At 39.3% G+C, this 17,939-nt stretch overlaps 1 protein-coding gene across 1 annotated transcript in view; it reads left to right on the plus strand.

The window, feature by feature from the left end:
• brinp2 (bone morphogenetic protein/retinoic acid inducible neural-specific 2) overlaps positions 1-17,939 on the plus strand; it is a 187,233-nt gene that overhangs the window by 124,998 nt on the left and 44,296 nt on the right. The window contains exon 5 of the mRNA XM_046407889.1: positions 1,941-2,046. Coding sequence (XP_046263845.1) covers positions 1,941-2,046 — 106 coding nt within the window. The remainder of the gene's footprint in view (positions 1-1,940; positions 2,047-17,939) is intronic.

The raw sequence follows: 17,939 nt of genomic DNA on the forward strand, positions 1-17,939 counted from the left end.
TGGGGGCCACACCATCACTTCCAGGACTTTTTGCTCGTCTTTACGCTGACAATAGTTCTTAATGACGTTGGCTGTATGTTTGGGGTCATTGTCCTGCTGCAGAATACATTTGGTGCCACTCATACGCCTCCCTGGTGGTATTGCATGATGGATAAGTATCTGCCTGTGTTTCTCAGCACTGAGGACATCATTAATCCTGATCAAATCTCCAACTCCATTTGCAAAAACGCAGCACTAAACTTGCAAGGAACCTCCACCATGCTTCGCTGTTGTCTGCAGACACTCATTATTGTACCACTCTCCAGCCCTTCGGCGAACAAACTGCCTTCTGCTACAGCCAAAAATTTCAAATTTTGACTCTTCAGTCCAAAGCACCTGCTGCCATTTTTCTGCACCTGAGATCCTATGTTTTCATGCATAGTTGAGTCGCTTGGCCTTGCTTCCATGTCAGAGGTATGGCTTTTTGGCTGCAACTCTTCCATGGAGACCACTTCTTGAAACCCCAGTCTACTTTGAAATGTTTGTCTGGGAGAGAACTTGCTGAAGCAGTATAACTACCTTGTGTCATGCTGATGTACTCAGTCTTGCTGTGGTGTATGACATGTGACATGAAACTGTCTTCCACAACCACACCTTGGTAGCAGAGTTTGGCTGTTCCCCACCCAGTTTTAAGCCTCCTACACAGCTGTTTCCGCTTCACTTAATGATTGTGTTTCATCCTACAGGTGAAAATGATGATCATTATCTCCTGTCATAATCAGGACTATCTCTTGAATCTAATCCTACAAAATCCCTCACTTTGTACAAGCATACCTTGATGCTGGTTTGAACAAATCAAATATTGATTTGATTTTGATTTTTCTTTTGTTCGCTCACTTTGCATTTTGTACATTGATAAAAATGAAAATTTTTTGACAGCATTCTTAGTTCACATCTGCCTAAATCTTTTGCACAATAATTTATATACATATACAAATATGTAAAAATCTTAATGCTTCAGCATACCAAGACATATTGCACAATGCTATGCTTTCAACTTTGTGGTAACAGTTTGTTGAAGACTCTTTTCTATTCCAGCATGACTGTGCCCCAGTGCACAAAGCAAAGACATAAAGACATGGTTGGATGAGTTTTGTGTGGAAGAACTTGACTGGCCCACACAGAGTCCTGACCCCAACCGCACTGAACACCTTTGGGATGAACTGGAACAAAAACTGCAAGCTAGGCCCTTTCGTCCAACATGAGTGCCTGACCTTTTTTTTTTTTATTAGTTATTTTTTAAATAAAAATCGAAACAAGTGTTCCAAGCTTGTTTGTTTGCACTTTAGTATTGATCATGTAAATACTGCATCTGAGTCATGTAAGCTTCTTAAAGAAGAGACAGATGCAATTCTGTTCATCTAATGTAACTTTGCCTGTGTTTTGACCATTCAGAACATCTATAATGTTGCACACAAATCCAGCTCCTTGCAACTGAAGATGTGTGGCAGTAGTCATTATCAGACCTCACAACAGTACCCGTCAGCTAAAAGGCGTTTGACTTAATGCAACCTTCCCTTTCTTTGAATGAGTGATTTTGCTGCTTCAACGTTGAAAACATCTTTCACAAGCACCTGAGCTTGCTCTCTCCCCTCACATTCCTCATCTCTCTCCCTCCCTTCCACTCTTCTCCCCGAGCACATTGCGGACAGCTGTGGCTGCAGGTGTGGGAGTGAAGTATAAAGATGGTGATGGTTTTCTTTGCTGTCAGAGGGCTCTGCCATATTTTGTACTCTACCTGCCTTCACACGCTCTGCCTTCACACGCTCTGCCTTCCACAAGCTGTGTACTTGACTGCCTGAAACAGAAACAAACATCTGCCTCATTCACTGGTAATGTGGCATGTATATATATATCTATATATATATTGTAAATAGATCTGTCCTTTCTCTGTTTCCTAGGTAACCGAAACAAGGACGGGCCCTCTCGGCTGCAGTAACTATGACAGCTTGGATTCGGTTAGCTCGGTGTTGGTGCACAGCCCAGAAAATAAGATCCACCTAAAGGGTAAGGCTTTATTACCCCCCCCCCCCCCCCCCCCCCCCCCCCCCCATACACACACATACACACACACACACATACAAACACATTTTCTCAGATATATTCATGTTAAATTCATGTGCAAGCACAGACACAGCCTTGAAGAAAAGGTCCACAGAAGAGAGGGATAGGAATTTTCACACACACACACACACACACTGCTGCCACTTCCATCCAGCAACCTGCCAAACCTCTCACCTCCTGTGTGTAGTAGTTGGCTGGGATGAACCTTTACTTTACACTGCAGTAGTTTATATGTCGATTCCGCCTGACTAGGTCCCAGTCTCATGGGGAATCTGTTATCTTACCAGACTGTAGATGGACCCTGTGTGGCCACACTGACCCCAGCCTGACCCCTCCCTCTACCTGGAACACTCAGTACAAAAGTGGTAATCCATGGACTTGTCTTGTCTTGTTCGATAAAACTTATCACCAAATCACACAGAACAGTAGTGGAATTTAAAAAAAAAAAAGAACAAATAAAAAAAATCTTTTACATGAAGCAAAAAGAAGTCTGGGTAATGTTCTTGGCTTAATAACCATATTAATGATGGAACTACACTCACTGGCCACTTTATTAGGTACACCTTGCTAGTACCGTTCGACCCCCTTTTGCCTTGCCAAATTCTGACCCTACCATCCGAATGTCGCAGCAGAAATCGAGACTTTTCAGACCAGGCAACGTTTTTCCAGTCTTCTATTGTCCAATTTCGGTGAGCCTGTGTGAATTGTAGCCTCAGTTTCCCGTTCTTTGCCAACAGGAGTGGCACCCGGTGTGGTCTTCTGCTGCTGTAGCCCATCTGCCTCAAGGTTCGACGTGTTGTGCGTTCAGAGATGCTCTTCTGCATACCTTGGTTGTAATGAGTGGTTATTTAAGTTACTGTTGCCATTCTATCATCTCGAACCAGTCTGGCCATTCTCCTCTGACCTCTGGCATCAACAAGGCATTTTCGCCCACAGAACTGCCGCTCACTCGATATTTTCTCTTTTTCGGACCATTCTCTGTAAACCCTAGAGATGGTTGTGCGTGAAAATCCCAGTAGATCAGCAGTTTCTGAAATACTCAGGCCAGCCCATCTGGCACCAACAACCATGCCACGTTCAAAGTCACTTAAATCACCTTTCTTCCCCATTCTGATGCTCGGTTTGTACTGCAGCAGATCGTCTTGACCATGTCTACATGCCTAAATGCATTGAGTTGCTGCCATGTGATTGGCTGATTAGAAATTTGCCTTAACGAGCAGTTTGACAGGTGTGCCTAATAAAGTGGCCAGTGAGTGTATTTGTACAATTCAGTTAAGCTATATAATGTTTTGCAGCAGTATATTTTTTTACAAACAAGTCAGTGTCAGCTTGTGGCAATGTCAATGTCAGTTTCATGTTAAAAACATCAACACCAAGTAATGTCGGTTATCGGAAGGTAGCTGGAAACAGTGTTGGTAGGGAGCTAAGTGTAGAAATATTAACAAGGGTATAAACTATTTGAGGTTACAGTGAGGAGTTGGTTTCTATTTGCATCCAAATGCGCAAACCTGGCATCCATTGTCCAGATTTGTAAAACCAGAACCTATTTTTATATGTAAGTTCAAAATGAACTCCTGTTCAAGTCCACAGAAGATAACCACAGAGTATACTACGTGAATGTACAGTAAAACACATGCAGGTTACAGAGCAATATGTGCACATACTCTAAGTCACAGGTCATGCCTTTGCTAACTGTGAGTACATCGGCATTTTCAGCAATAACTCAAAAATAACCTGGTGAAGCTACTTAAAAGTTACTTAAAAAAAAAAACAACAACAACAACAACAAAAAATACCCAGGATGACTCAAACAGGTAACATACAGTGTATGTAATGTCAATTAATTAAAAATCTAAAACTAAAAGAAGTGATTACGTAAATATTCAACCCCTTCTAGTCAGTATTTAGTAGCACTGAGTGTGGATGGGGCTCAATCAGGCTTGCACATTTAGACCCTGCAATTTTACTCCATTCTTCTTTGCAAAGCTGCTGAAGCTATGTCAGGTTCCACAGGGATAGGCATTTTGAACAGCCCTTTTCAAGTCCAGCCACAAATTCTCTGTTGGGTTGAGGTCTGGACTTTGACTTGGTCACTCTTGAACATTTGCCTTGTTGACTTTAAACCGTTTCTGTGTTGCTTTTGATGTGTGCTTGGGGTCATTGTTTTGCTAGAAAATAAATGCTCTACCAAGTCAAAGTTCTCTTGCAGACTGAATCAGATTGTCCCCCAGGATTTCCTTATATTTTGCTACGTTCATTTTCCTCTCTACCTTTACAAGCTTTGCAGGGCTTGCTTCTGAGAAGCATCCCTACAGCATGATGCTGCCAGCACCATGCTTCACGGTGGGATAAGGTGTTTGTGGCGATGTATAGTTTTTGGTGTCCACCTAAAAAAGTGACCAGACTGATGGTCAAAAAGCTCAATGTGGGTCTCATCAGACCAAAGAACCTTCTTCCAATTGACCTCAGACTCTCCCACATGCCTTTGGTCAAACTCTAGTTGAGGTTTACTATGAGCGTGGCTTTCTTCTATAAAGCTTTGACTGGTGAAGAGCCGGGGCATCAGTTGATGTATACAGTCTCTCCCATCTCAGCTGCTGAGGCTTTTAACTCCTTCAGAGTAGCCATAGGTGTCTTGGTGGCTTCCCTCATTAGTCTCCTTCTTGCACAGTCGTTTGGTTTGTGAGGACGGCCTGCTCTAGGCAGATTTACACGTGTGTCATATTCCCTCCATTTCTTAATGATGAATTTAACTGAACTCCAGGGGATGTTAAGTGACTTGAATTTTTTTTGCATCCATCCCCTGATTTATACTTTTCAATAACCTTTTCTTGGAGTTGTCTGAAGTGTTCTTTGGGGTAAGTGAAGCCAGCAATACTGATTAACCTGTTTGGCTATGCTAAGGACCCTGAAGCAGACACCAAACAACAGGAGCAGTTTAAATTGTCTGCTGATCATGATTCTGATGTGGTGTGTTATGAACGTTCGGCTGAGATGTGGAGTTTAATATACTGAATATCATAAACTCACTGCTGAGTAGCTAAAACAGAACATGTGATACTTTACGATAATTAAAACTAAAACAAGCATTGATACAGCTGTAAATACAATACAAATACTAGAACATAGTATTGAAATGTTTTAAAATGTTACAAAAATTACAATTTACATCAAAACATTTAAAGTTAGAGACCAATCTTTGTCAGCTTGCTAATCCTTAAAATGGGGGATAACCCTTTGATGTACATCACTATATGTATTAGCAGACTTGTAATTAAGATTTGTAATTACATCATTTTCGCCCAGTCCAGCCCTTCTGTGAGTCTTGGATTTATAATATTCTCTGAACCTTATACTCCAAATATTTGACACTATGCTATAATTAGGTCCAGTACTGCTATAAATAGGGCCAGTACTGGGGCCCTTGGGCACAAACTTGGTAGCCCACCATCAGGTTCAATTTGGCCTGCCAAACGGTTTTTAGTGAAAAAAAAAAAAAAAAAAGATATTTAAGATAATATTTCTGCTGCTTTGTTTTTGTGAGGTAAAATGATATTTAAAGATATATAATTATTAATAATCTTAATAATTAGAAATAATAATCAATTATTATTTTCGTTTGTTTAATTATTATTTTAATTATTAGTTTGTTTTATTGATTTGTTTTCATAATCTGAATGTGGTGTTCAGAGTGACACTTTGCACAGGAAGTCTGTCAATTAAGATAATTTGGCAACCATGACCAAATATAGATATATAGCTTGCCTTTGTCCCTGTGATCACTTAGTGGCAAATGTGTTGGTGAAAATGCACCCCCAAAAACAAAAAACCAAACCACCCCTGTAAGAAAATATGTTATTGCAGACATGGGTGCAGTAAAGCTTTCATTTTGTTAAGTGTGAGACATTTTGCACCAGTGACCTTTGGGAGGTATACACAAGTGTGTGTGTGTGTGTTGGTTGGTGATGTGGGGGCACTCGGCCATCTCCTCGTTAAAAATTAACAACTCACCAACTCACTGTAGTGATATTATACAGTTGAGCCAGGGATTGTTTGATAGTGTTTTCCACAAGCATACTACTTTAAATTTTAATATTCAGTAATATAGCACATCCCTTGGTGCTTTCACGGTAGCATGGTGCTTTCAATTATAAAACTGCTGTTCATGTTAATTATTTCGTATGCACACAGAAAATGGAATTAATTGGCCACCTAAGTAGACTGAAGCTGACAGACGAGGTGTCAAATTTGCTTATTTTCAAGATGACAAAAGTGACAGTGTTTCTCTTTAGATGGCTTAAAGTATGACTTGTTTGTGTTAAGTTCTGTAATGAGTTTCAGACATAGCTGACATGTTGATGCAGGGACAGCCCACCTGTCTTAATATTTTCCCTCCTGTTTCAGTCTTTGTTACATCTATCTTTGCACATAGCTTTGATTTGACATCATCTTCATGTTTTTCTATGCTGAAAATGAAACAGGGACTCACAGGGGGGTCTTGGGGTGATTTAGCTTTCATCGTCTTCACGTGGTAATAAGAAGACTATGTTTTTCAGCTTAATTAGAAAAATACATCACATTACTTCATGGACAAAGTTTCATGCATGATATCACTATAGGTGTTAATAATTCAGTGGCAGATCCTACTACTACTACTACTACAACTTTTGCCCCACATGATCACAAGATTTCTTTTCTTTCGGCACATAAGTACATTCTGTAACAGAAAAGGCTTGTGGGAAAACTTTCTAATGGGCAAAAAGATTAAAAGAGCATAAAGAAAAGAGAATATCAAAATTCCATTATTCTCTCCAGACCACCCGGCCTTGTCCTTTTCTTTATCATATAAGGAATAAGCACTTGCACTGATCTGTAACCAGTTTCAAAAAGGACACAAAGGGGGACCACAGGTTCTAGTCATTTAGGTTTGTCCTTGAACTTGTACCTAATTCCAAGTGTAAGGTATCACACATTTCACTGAGCCTCTGTTTCACATTCACATATTTCCAAAGCTGAAGTACAATTTACTTCTGTACTGTAAGGCCGAAGGCAATAGTGTTGTTGGGATGCAGTCAGTGTGCTCTGTGATGAGTATTGTCATGGTTTCAGAGCAGTGACTATGGAAAACCTTGAATTTAATTAGCCATTTTGAGGCGTTTATTTCTAACTTTTATGAATGCATTTCAGCCTGTTGTTACACATTACGTATTAATAAGCTTACATACTTCCATGATACCTTGGAGACCTTGGAGCTAAAGCTGTGTGAATTAGGAAACTCTGCAGTTCCCCTACTTCTCTGCAGACTGTTGTAGCATCTTTTAGCTCATTGTTTTGATATCACATCCATTTTGTTTTTTCACTCTCTCTCATGATGTGTTGCAAGAATATTTTTTGTGTTTTTAGCCTAAATCTCTCTTCCTTTTTCCTTTGAGATTTGCATGCTTGTGTTTTCCTGGTCTGGTGTACCAAACTCTTCCAAACGCACAGTATGCAGTGTCTGAAACTAGCGCTCTCTCAATAAAAGCAAAAACAACAAAAGATGCAAGTAACATGGGATGATGTGAGTTGTTCTCTTAACTGTTAAACAGCCATCGTTGCTGAATATCTACCTGATATAGATCAGGTAGAAATGTTCACAGACGAGGTAATGTGTAAAAGTTTCAGTTGATTTACATTTAGTCACGTTCAGCTTCCTCACTCTGACTCTGTCCTGGTATAGCAACAGGAAACCAAATGAAAGACACTGTTACCTTGAAAATGACTAATGTTTTCTGGATATGAACATTGTTGGAAACATTTGGGATAATGTAAGTACACAACTCAATAACATGTATAACAATGGTCTAGTGAATTTTAGGCATTTTGATGCAGAAATATTACATAGTGTATTTCTTTCTAAACAACCATGCCATAAGATTTTTTTTTATTTTAAAAAAAGGTCCACACTGTCCTCATTGTCAGTGGTGGTAATAGAGGACCCAAAACAATAAGAAAATACTCATAGCACAGCTGTTATTGATGTAAGGTGCCAAGGTGACAGAAATAAAAAAGGGATTACTGAATGTGAAAATAGTCATCTGATTGCTCACACGTTCATCATAACAACAGGTGATATTGTAGATCAGTAACATGCTTCCACATTGGCCTGCTGCTCCCAAATGGCCAAACAAATCAATTATTAGTGCTTTAAAGTTTGGCAAAATCCTTCTTAGTTATAAAGGGATTAACAGTCAAGAGCTGTTCATAAAATTCAATTATCAGGGCAGTGTAAGTGGTTTAATCAGATTCACAAAACCAAATGAAGCAAACAACCAACAACTTTCCTCAGATTCTGATTCTGTCGTCTGTAAGTTGACTGCCTGGTGGTTGGAAATATCTGATGTCACCCTTTTTCAAAGAACCACAGGCATCTCTCATGCTGAATCACCATGTACAGTCCTGTCACTTATATTAAGAAGCTAGTTAAGGAATCTAATATCAGGGAGCTTCAAAGTTTTAAAGAGAATTATAAACAATCAATATTGTTTTTTTTAGTACAAGAAAATGAGTTTAGACGTCTCATTTGTCAGGATCAGTCTTAATGAAGTTTTATTTGTGGTACATTAAGATGTTGGTCAACTGTGTCTTTGCTAAAATTGAATTTCTTAAATGCACTCCCATATTTTGTCATGAATCAATAATGGGGCTCCCTTCTTCCCACATAGTGGTTATCAGATAGTGGTGTCCAGAGGGAAAGAGATCCTTACTAAACTTTACTTCTATTTACTAATGGTCTAATCTATGATGTGTTTGTTTTATGTTGTTTTTGTAATGGAATTGGAGGAAGGGCAACCATAGCAGTGCTCTTCTAATCCCAACCATTTAAGATGATTGGCTCCATTTAACTGGAATTACTGAACTGTTATCCTAGTACCCCAGTTGACAAAAAATATGTCGTGTAAGCTGTTTCTGGCTTGTGTATATCAAATATGACTGTTAATCATATGTTTTCCTCCATTAGTTTTTCCCTACATTCATTCAGTTCCTACATGCAAACCTCTCCATTGTAACAGGATAAACCACTCTTATCACACAGCCTCCTTGTATTTGGACATTTGCATCCTAAATTCATACAAAAAAACAACTAAGAAACAGTATTATATTTAAAGGATGGAAAAATTTTACATCATTTTGTGGTGATATGGTGGAAACACCAAATCTCCATGTTGTACAAGCAACAAGAAGAAAATATCTGTTTGTGTTTTCTATTCTCTGAATGCTTCAACACTCCACTGTTCTCGGTCTCTCTGATCTCTAACTCTGACTACATGCCTGTGTGTGTGTGTGTGTGTGTGTGTGTGTGTGTGTGTGTGTGTGTGCCTTGTGTACCTTTAGGTGACAACGGTGGCCAACCTCCTGTCATCATTAATGATACAGCCTTGACTCAGAGAAATGCCTTTAAATTGATTAGTGAAATCCTAATTATTATCTCTTAATTTCTCTTCAAGGCGTTTAGTCTTCAAAACTAAACCTTCATTACAGGCGTCATTAGAAAGACTGCAGGTTTACTGCAAACTCAATATCGCTGAGAGAGTTCAATTGGAAAAATGTAGTGAGATTTTTATAATAATAATATAACTAAAAACAACTAACTAATAATAACTAATCACTTTCAAGTAGTAGGAAAGCTATAACTAGGAAATGGTTGCAAATAGATCCTCCAACATTGGACCAGTGACATGGGATCATACAAGGAATTTACTGTATGGAGAGACTTACTTTTGTTTAAAGACTTAAGTTGGAGAAATGTACTGAGCGCTGGGAAAAATGGATTGTGTATGCACCTTGAATGGCGTGACATTGTGCCATGATGTAGGTATGCGCACAAGAGTACTTTGATCTTAACTGTAACACTCATGATGATCTCATGTTCTTTGTTCATGTAAATAAATAAATGAAAAAAAGTAAAAAAAAAAAAAAAAAAAGAAAGTCTGCAACTTAAAGCACTTTCACACTGGGATCACAATATAGACCCAGAAGCTCTCTTTATTCATTTTAATGTCTATGGCTAACACTTTCAACAGATTGCAAATGAGTGGGCACTCTGCAGATTATGAATCCAAGAGAAGAGTTTATAAACAATGCACACAGATTTTTCCTCAGCTGATCCCAAGGGTATCCTACATACACACACATACAGTATATACAGTATAAATCAATGGACAAGAAAACAAAAGTAAGTACCATACTGCAAGCTAGAATTATTGTGTTTGAAATTCAACATATTTTTCATTCCAATTAGACACAAATTTACAACCAAAGACAGTAGACCCCTGAACTGTTTTCAAAACCAGACTCAAAGATGCACACCACATCACTATCACTATGTCACTCATAGTTTATCACTGTGTCTTATTGTTTCTTTTTTATGTTTAATGTAGCCTGTAAAGTACATAGTGCCTGCTACATACAAAAGGTACAGTTATCTGGAGAACTGCAATCCCTTATAGCTCAAATAGTCTTTCACGGCACATAGCAAGCCATTCGGACTCACAGTAACAGAGCAAATGTTGAACTTTCCTCAGACCATACCATACCATACTGTGTAACATTCTCATATGGCTGGGTCAGTGTGTGCTGCTGCATGAAACTGTTTGTTGCAATAACATTGAATAAACCTTTACTGCACTCTGCTATGAGGATTATAGACTTCATACCAGCATCTTCAGCATTTTCTCAATTTTCGGGAGACTTGGAACTTAACTTTGCCAAAATTGCAAAACATAAATTTCCTGTAGAAAGTGAACTTTCCCAAGACTGGTGGCAACACGGATCTGGGTATAGTCACCAACACTCACACTCCACATAATCTATACATTTTTGGTTGGGGCATTTTATAATAACATCCTGCATTTGAATCCATTATATCCACGATCAGTGCTGATCTCCAGTGGTCTGGGAGCCAGTGAAACTAGCCCAAAGGTCTGGGTAAGTGCTGTCATATGCCTGCAATAGGTTAAAATATAAACTTTTGGGGGCAAACAAACTGATGGCAATATGGTTAGGTTTAGTAAACAAAAAACATGGTTACATCAAGGTAATGATTAATTAATGAGGGAATGATATGATGCAGAAATGTCCGACATGGATGTAATTCCTAGGGACATGGGTTGATATAAAAGGACCAGCCACAGACGTCAAGTTAAAACAATATGGTAATATGCTTTGTTCCAAATATGTCGGAGAAGAACAAAACCCACTTTGGAAGTCCACCAGACCTTGACCTTCCTGACTGGCAGGGTCTCATGCACACAGAACTGATGCCAGAGAGTACAGGCAGTTAGCGCATCTGTCACCAGGATGCTACCCTCGAAGGACTTTAGCAACAAACACTACCATTTGATAACTTGGCTAAATCCCTATCCCCCATTTCCTCCATATTCCCTTTCTGCATTATCCTTGAAATCCCCAAGAACTTTCACGGCACCAGCTATTTGGTCAAGAATCCTTGAATCTGTCTGCTGCCTCATCTCACATTTCCCTCTCTCCATCCTTATTTAGGCTGCCCAATCATAAAGACATACTCTTCTTAATCTAGGCTTCATGTAGTCCTTGCGCATCATTTATAGTACTTACATAAGCCATGCAGTTGCCCTGAGACTGGATGACTGTATTACGTTTAACTTGACATTGACCTTAACACGAACCCCTCAGAACCCCTCAGTAAAGGCTATCGAAGAAAATTAAACCCTTTGCAAAAATCATACATTTATACAGATAGATTATATTTGTCACATGGTCTCAGCCACTTTCATTTTCAAGAAGAAGCAAACTTTCTTCAGCTCAGGCTTCAGCATCAAGTAGATTATCTGTCTAGATCAGATGTTATAAAGAGACACAAAAATGAATCTGCAGGCCCCGCTTTTTAAGCACAAATGACACCATTTCCTGCTGAGAGCTGCTGGGTGGCTTTCTCAGAGGGACTCCAGAAAAACCTCTAACAGATCCTCCCTCACAGCATCCCAAATACGCCTTTAGAACTCTGTTGGAATTCCATCAATAATGGGAGCAGGGCCTCGGGACAGATGCTGTATAACACTTGTGAGCTCCTGCAGGGTGAGAGGTCTGTCAAGTGCCTCCCACTGCTCAGGCCTGACTCCGGGCACTCACTGAAACAAATTCTCGGCACACCACCTGTCACTATATGAAGCAGGATAAAAATCGTTTGCCAAATTCTCTATTGCGCCTTCTCTGACATCATAGACCTGAAGTCTCAAAGGCAAAGGCTGTGCAAATCGAGGGAGCGATAGAGGTAGAGGGATAGTGTCTGATGAAACATCATCCTTTGAAAAAGTCTTTGTGATGATGCAGGCATTTTGACCTTTTAACTTAAATGCCTATAAGATCGAATATGCTCATCTCCAAGCAGGCCCTATCAAGTCCCAATCTTCCTGCCCTGCATTTGACATGAACCCAACATAAGCCAAATTTTTGTAAAAGAACACAAAACTATTGCAAGAGAGCACAAAACAGCCCAGGAACCCAGCTAAGGAAAATATCTATTTCATTCATCATGACAAGTCTGTAGAAAATTCAAGTGACACTCAGATGAAAACATCACACGTAAGAAAGAAAAAGATAGGCAGCTTTAAAGATAAACTTAAAGAAAGACACAGAGAGCATAGCAACAACAACATCTGAGCCAGCTCACTGTATATTAAAGCTTGGTCGCTGCAAAAGCCCGAGGCTCTTGAGTGCGGGAGCACAGTCCGTGGATACCAACACCATCTCCTCTGCAGCCAAGAGTGCATTCCAGTGTAGTGGACCAAACACTTACTAAAGCAAAGGAGAGTGTGTATGAGACATCACACACACACACACACACTCGGAGGTGGTGATCATGGGGGAGGCTTAAGAGTGTCAAATTGCCCAAAATGGAAAGTCTGGTCTCTGCTGGAGATTGTGATATAGAAAGAGAGGGAACCATGTGTCTGCTATTTCTGATCTACTGGGGTGATCTAAATCTGTGGTTGGATGGGAGCAAAGCTTTATGGGTAATCACTCTAAAAGCCCCCCATCAGAAAGAGACACCCACAGGTTTTCTTCCCTGCATCTCATGGTCGGGACTGGAAAACAGATGCCTGGGAAAAAAAATGGCATTGTTGTTACGCAGAAACCCAAATTATAGTTCTATATTTTGTTATTTTTGCTTTTTTTTCCAGTCGCTATCATCTTCTGTCATTTGAGACACCTGCCGTTCCCCACCTGCCACGTAGTGTGTTCCCGCGAATCCCCGTTTCCTGATCCCACCACCCACCAGCACACCTGTTCCCCATTCTCCTATTATCTCCCCTGCATATGTACCAATGTTTTTATTAGCGCAAGAGAACAATACACAAACACAGACAAAAGTAGAGACATACAATACATCGACATAGATGGAGAAAAAGTTTACAGGATAAATAATAAGACCTGATGCGATACGGACATTCAGTCGGAGGAAAAGAAAATTAGACAAAACAAGAAAAAAGAAGAAAAAACTTAATATAACAGTGAGAATAATATGCAAGCCAGTTAGTTTTGCTAAGAGAAGTTATGCAGAACACTTCTGTGTGTGTGTGTGTGTGTCTTCATAACTCATAAAGAAAAGAAACGACAGAAGAGATAATAAAGACTGAAGGAAATAAAACAAAAAAAGGTTAACAGCAACTGTGACAATCCAGCAATCTGCTTTGGGCTGTACCTGTGATGCTTTGGCATCACTGGGAGTGAGCCAACCCTGCTGGAGCCAGGGGGTGTCTTAAGCATGTTTAAAATGCAGTGAACCGTCTCTGTGCTGTCTTATAGAAACACGGAAAGGTAATGAATCTAGTGGGAAATAAATAATTAGTAATTAGTCAGATTCACATAATTGCAATAGTAACAAGTGAAAAAAGGGGAAATTAAGAAAACAAATAGGTAGGTAAGTAGGCAAAGAAAAGAATGAGTAACTAACTTGGACAATGGGTGAATAAGTGAACAAGTGGGTTGATTCTAAGCACGTGTGATAGCTGTGTGACAGCCTGTATGCTCATGACCACAGCCTGCTGCAACTTTCCGCTGCCTGCTTGCTTCGTTGGCCCTCACTGACTGATTACCTGTCGACAAACTTTGCTTTGAGTTCTTACTAAGCAAATATTTTCCCTCTTTAGTCCACGTTTCTGTGTTCTGCACCGTTACAGTACGGCGGATTGATGACTGATTAATTCATCAGACTCCCTCCACAGTGCACAATGTAATTCATAAAAATGACACCAGCGTTAGATTAATTATAAGTATAAATCAAACTGGAATACAAAGGGAGGCACTGGAGGCTTAATATACTACTACTACCACTACTACTAATAATAATAACAATAATAATATTAACGATAGACAGCCACATCCCATCCAGCCTCTGTTCCTCTAATGTCTCTAAATGAATACAGTCTCTTATTTTTCTTTCAGTTCTCAAAAAGAAGTGTGTTTCTGTAGTTTACTTCTTAGATGTAGAATGTACACAAAATGAATTTGAAATTAAATGTCTGCTTAGAGGATGTCTCCTTTCTGCAATATTTAAAATGTCACTGACTTCATTAGAAAACAAATAAATGAAGTTTCATTTTAACTTCCATTCACATGTTCATGAATATGATTCATTTCTATCTTATGGCCCTTTCAGAGTTTTTGTGTATTTGACAGAAAGAATCAGGTCTAAATGTACTTAAGTAAGATCTCCCTAATTCAAACAGGCTTAATTTCAATACTGGGGCTTGTGTGGCCTCCAATGGTATGAAATGCTAAATAGAAGTTAAATATTCACCCTAGAGACATTGTGTGGCATACTGAAATGTGCATTTTTATTCACTTTGGATCAGCAGATGTAAGTTCTTTGTTGAACAAGACGAGTACTTTGCTGAATACTGTTGTGCCACTGCAATGAAGTTCTGCATCAAAGGTGAAAAGCAGCAAAGTGAGAAGGGGGGGGGGCTGACCAACAAGAGTTTCATTCTGCCTGACAGCCATGTTGGAATATGTTGTCCTCATTTTCACTTCCCACTCTCTGCCTTAGAAAAATCTACCAAGTTCTATTGAATACACAGAACAGATTTTCTCTTCCTGAGTTTTCTAACATAACTGTATGCTAAATACTATTATCAGCTCTGGAAAAGTTAAGGTGAAAATAATCACTGATGTGACTTTTCTGTAAAGCAGCTGCATATCATTGTAAACTAAGGCTGTAAAACGTTTGTGCACAGTTCAAACTGTTCAAAATAAAATGCTCGGACTCTTGGAAGCAACTTGTACTACCACTGCTACCACTGCAGTAGCAAAGGACAGACAAGTCTTTACGAACTCAGGGCGGTCCACAGGAAAGCTACCCCATCTGCTTTCCAAATGTGGCAGAGTGATTGTAACTGAAAGAAGGAAAGGAAAAAAGAAAGACAGATCAAGAGAGGAAAAGTGGGATAGTGATTGGTGATGGGAAGAGTGTTATTTAGCCGTCTCCCAGACTGAAGAAACCCCAGCCAGACTTGCAACTAGTACACGCACACACAACCACACACTAGCAAAAACCTCAAAGCACCTGCCAAACCATGGAAGTGGAAAAATGCGACTAATTACATCTCTTTCCAAGCCACTGAAAGAGTAAATACTAAAGAAGATACATGCATATTCATGGCAGGGCACAGTGGGATTGGCTGTTGAAAATCATCCAGAGTGAGATTGTGAAGGGAAAGCTTTTGACACAACAAATTGATGATTATTAGACAGACAGGAAGAGACACATGGACCAATAGACAGATTCAGAGAAACAGCGTGAACACCACACGGCAGATCTTCTAAAAGCAACCTGCTGCTTTCAAACCGATTACGATGCACTTTTAACATCACACATCTGCTTTTGATTTGGTTTAATATGTGCAGTTATGAAACTTTGGCACTTAGCATATCACTGTATTTTTAATGTAGCCTAATTTAAATAACGAAAGCCGCGGAATTGAATCTGTGATCTTACTCTGATGATAAAGCACACGAGCATGGATAATATTTTGCACAGCTTGAGCATTTAATTGTTATCAACTGTGTTGCTTGGGTCCGTCAGTTAGAACACTACAAATCTTATGCCATAAATCATCTATAAACAAAATCCATTTAGTGTATAATGTATATAATAACAAGATATTAAATTCTACATTATGTTCCATTAAGTTAGTGCTCAAATTGAGTATCAGTTTTATTTTCCTAATATTCTGTATTGTAAAGTTTGTACAGTATTTGATTCCATTTGGCCCATGGGCGTCATATTTCAGTAGGTCAATGCAACTACTAATTATGAAAAGTTTGCTGGCCCTTTTTTTTTTTTTTTTGTACAAAAGACATGATAGCATGATCACATTATAGCTGTGTTCAGGGAGCCAGCATAAAAAATAACAGGAGCTTGAACCCAAAGCAGCTAAATAAAATTTAGACATCATTAAAATAATTTGCTTATGTTCTTTTTGCTTCCTTTTGCTCCTGTCCATATCTAAATATTTTCTGTGAATAAGATCTTCTTGAGAAACAAGTGCCGAGATAGAAATCCCATGAACAGTTACTCGTTTCAGACACTATACTAATGAATGAGATTCATTTCTAAACGCCATCTTGGTGAAAGTTTACTTGTATAATTGGAACCATTTTTAAAAACCAGCTGTTCCAGTCTGGTTTTAAAGACCTTCCCAGCACTGAATTTGCACTTTTAGTTTTTAACAATCTTTTATTAGCTGCTGACTCTGAGGCTTTTAGATCTTGCAACTGCAATCAACAGGCAGACATGGTACTACCCTCATATTTCGCCTGGAGCAATGTGTTGGCGTCAAAGGTATTGCTCTTGAGTAGTTCAGGTCCTACTTGTCTGACAGAAGTTTTCTGTCAGCCTTAGGAACTTTGTGTCCTTCTCAGTGCTTCTTTCATGTGAAGTCCCTCAGGTTCAGTTCTTGGACCAGACCTCTTTTCGCTTAGGGACTAAAAATATGGTATTTTACTCCACTGTTCTGTACATAACACACAAATCTATCTCATTTTCAAACAAAATTATGCTAATTCTGTACAACTGCCATTGAACTGTATGTAGATCATCAAAGCTTTAAATATTTTAAACTTCAAAAACTGAGGTTGGACCTAAAGGTTTCTGTGATATCCCTCCTGTTGCTCTGTATTCCCTGGAACCATTTGTAAAACCAGCGGTTAAAACATCTTGGTGTTGTAATGGACAGTGATTTTGAGTTGGACAGACTTGATAAGGGCAAAGATAAACTCAGTGGCTTCAGATCGTCCCCAAGGGCCTTTTGTACAAGCATTAATGACAATCAGATTTGACTACTTGTGATGCCCTGTATGTTGCTGTTAGTCAGACCTGCCCCCTCATGCCTGTAGCTGGTCCAGGACTTTGTTGCTTGTCTCTTGACTGTAAAATATAAGCAAGAGCACATCTCTCCAGTACTGGTCTCCTTTCAGTGACTCCCTTTAAGTTATAGGCTTGATTTTTAACATTTCTCTGAACTTTTACAATCATATGTCCCAGCCAGGTCACTTAGGTCTGCTGACCAGTCGCTTCTGGTTGTGCCAGAGGGCAAGGCTGAAGGACACAGGAGATGTTGCCTTTGCAGTTGTAGCCTCCAAATTCTGAAACATATTGTCTCTGCATCTTATACTGTCCCCTACATTGGCTGTTTTTAAATCCTGTCCAAAAACCCCTTTTTTTCCACTTTGGCTTTTAACTCACTTCAAGAATTGCCCCTCCATGCTATTTTCTAATTTTTCTTAAAATTGGAAATTAGCTAGTTTATTAATGT

Source organism: Scatophagus argus, chromosome 13, assembly GCF_020382885.2.
Source record: "Scatophagus argus isolate fScaArg1 chromosome 13, fScaArg1.pri, whole genome shotgun sequence".
Classification (NCBI taxonomy): domain Eukaryota; kingdom Metazoa; phylum Chordata; class Actinopteri; family Scatophagidae; genus Scatophagus; species Scatophagus argus.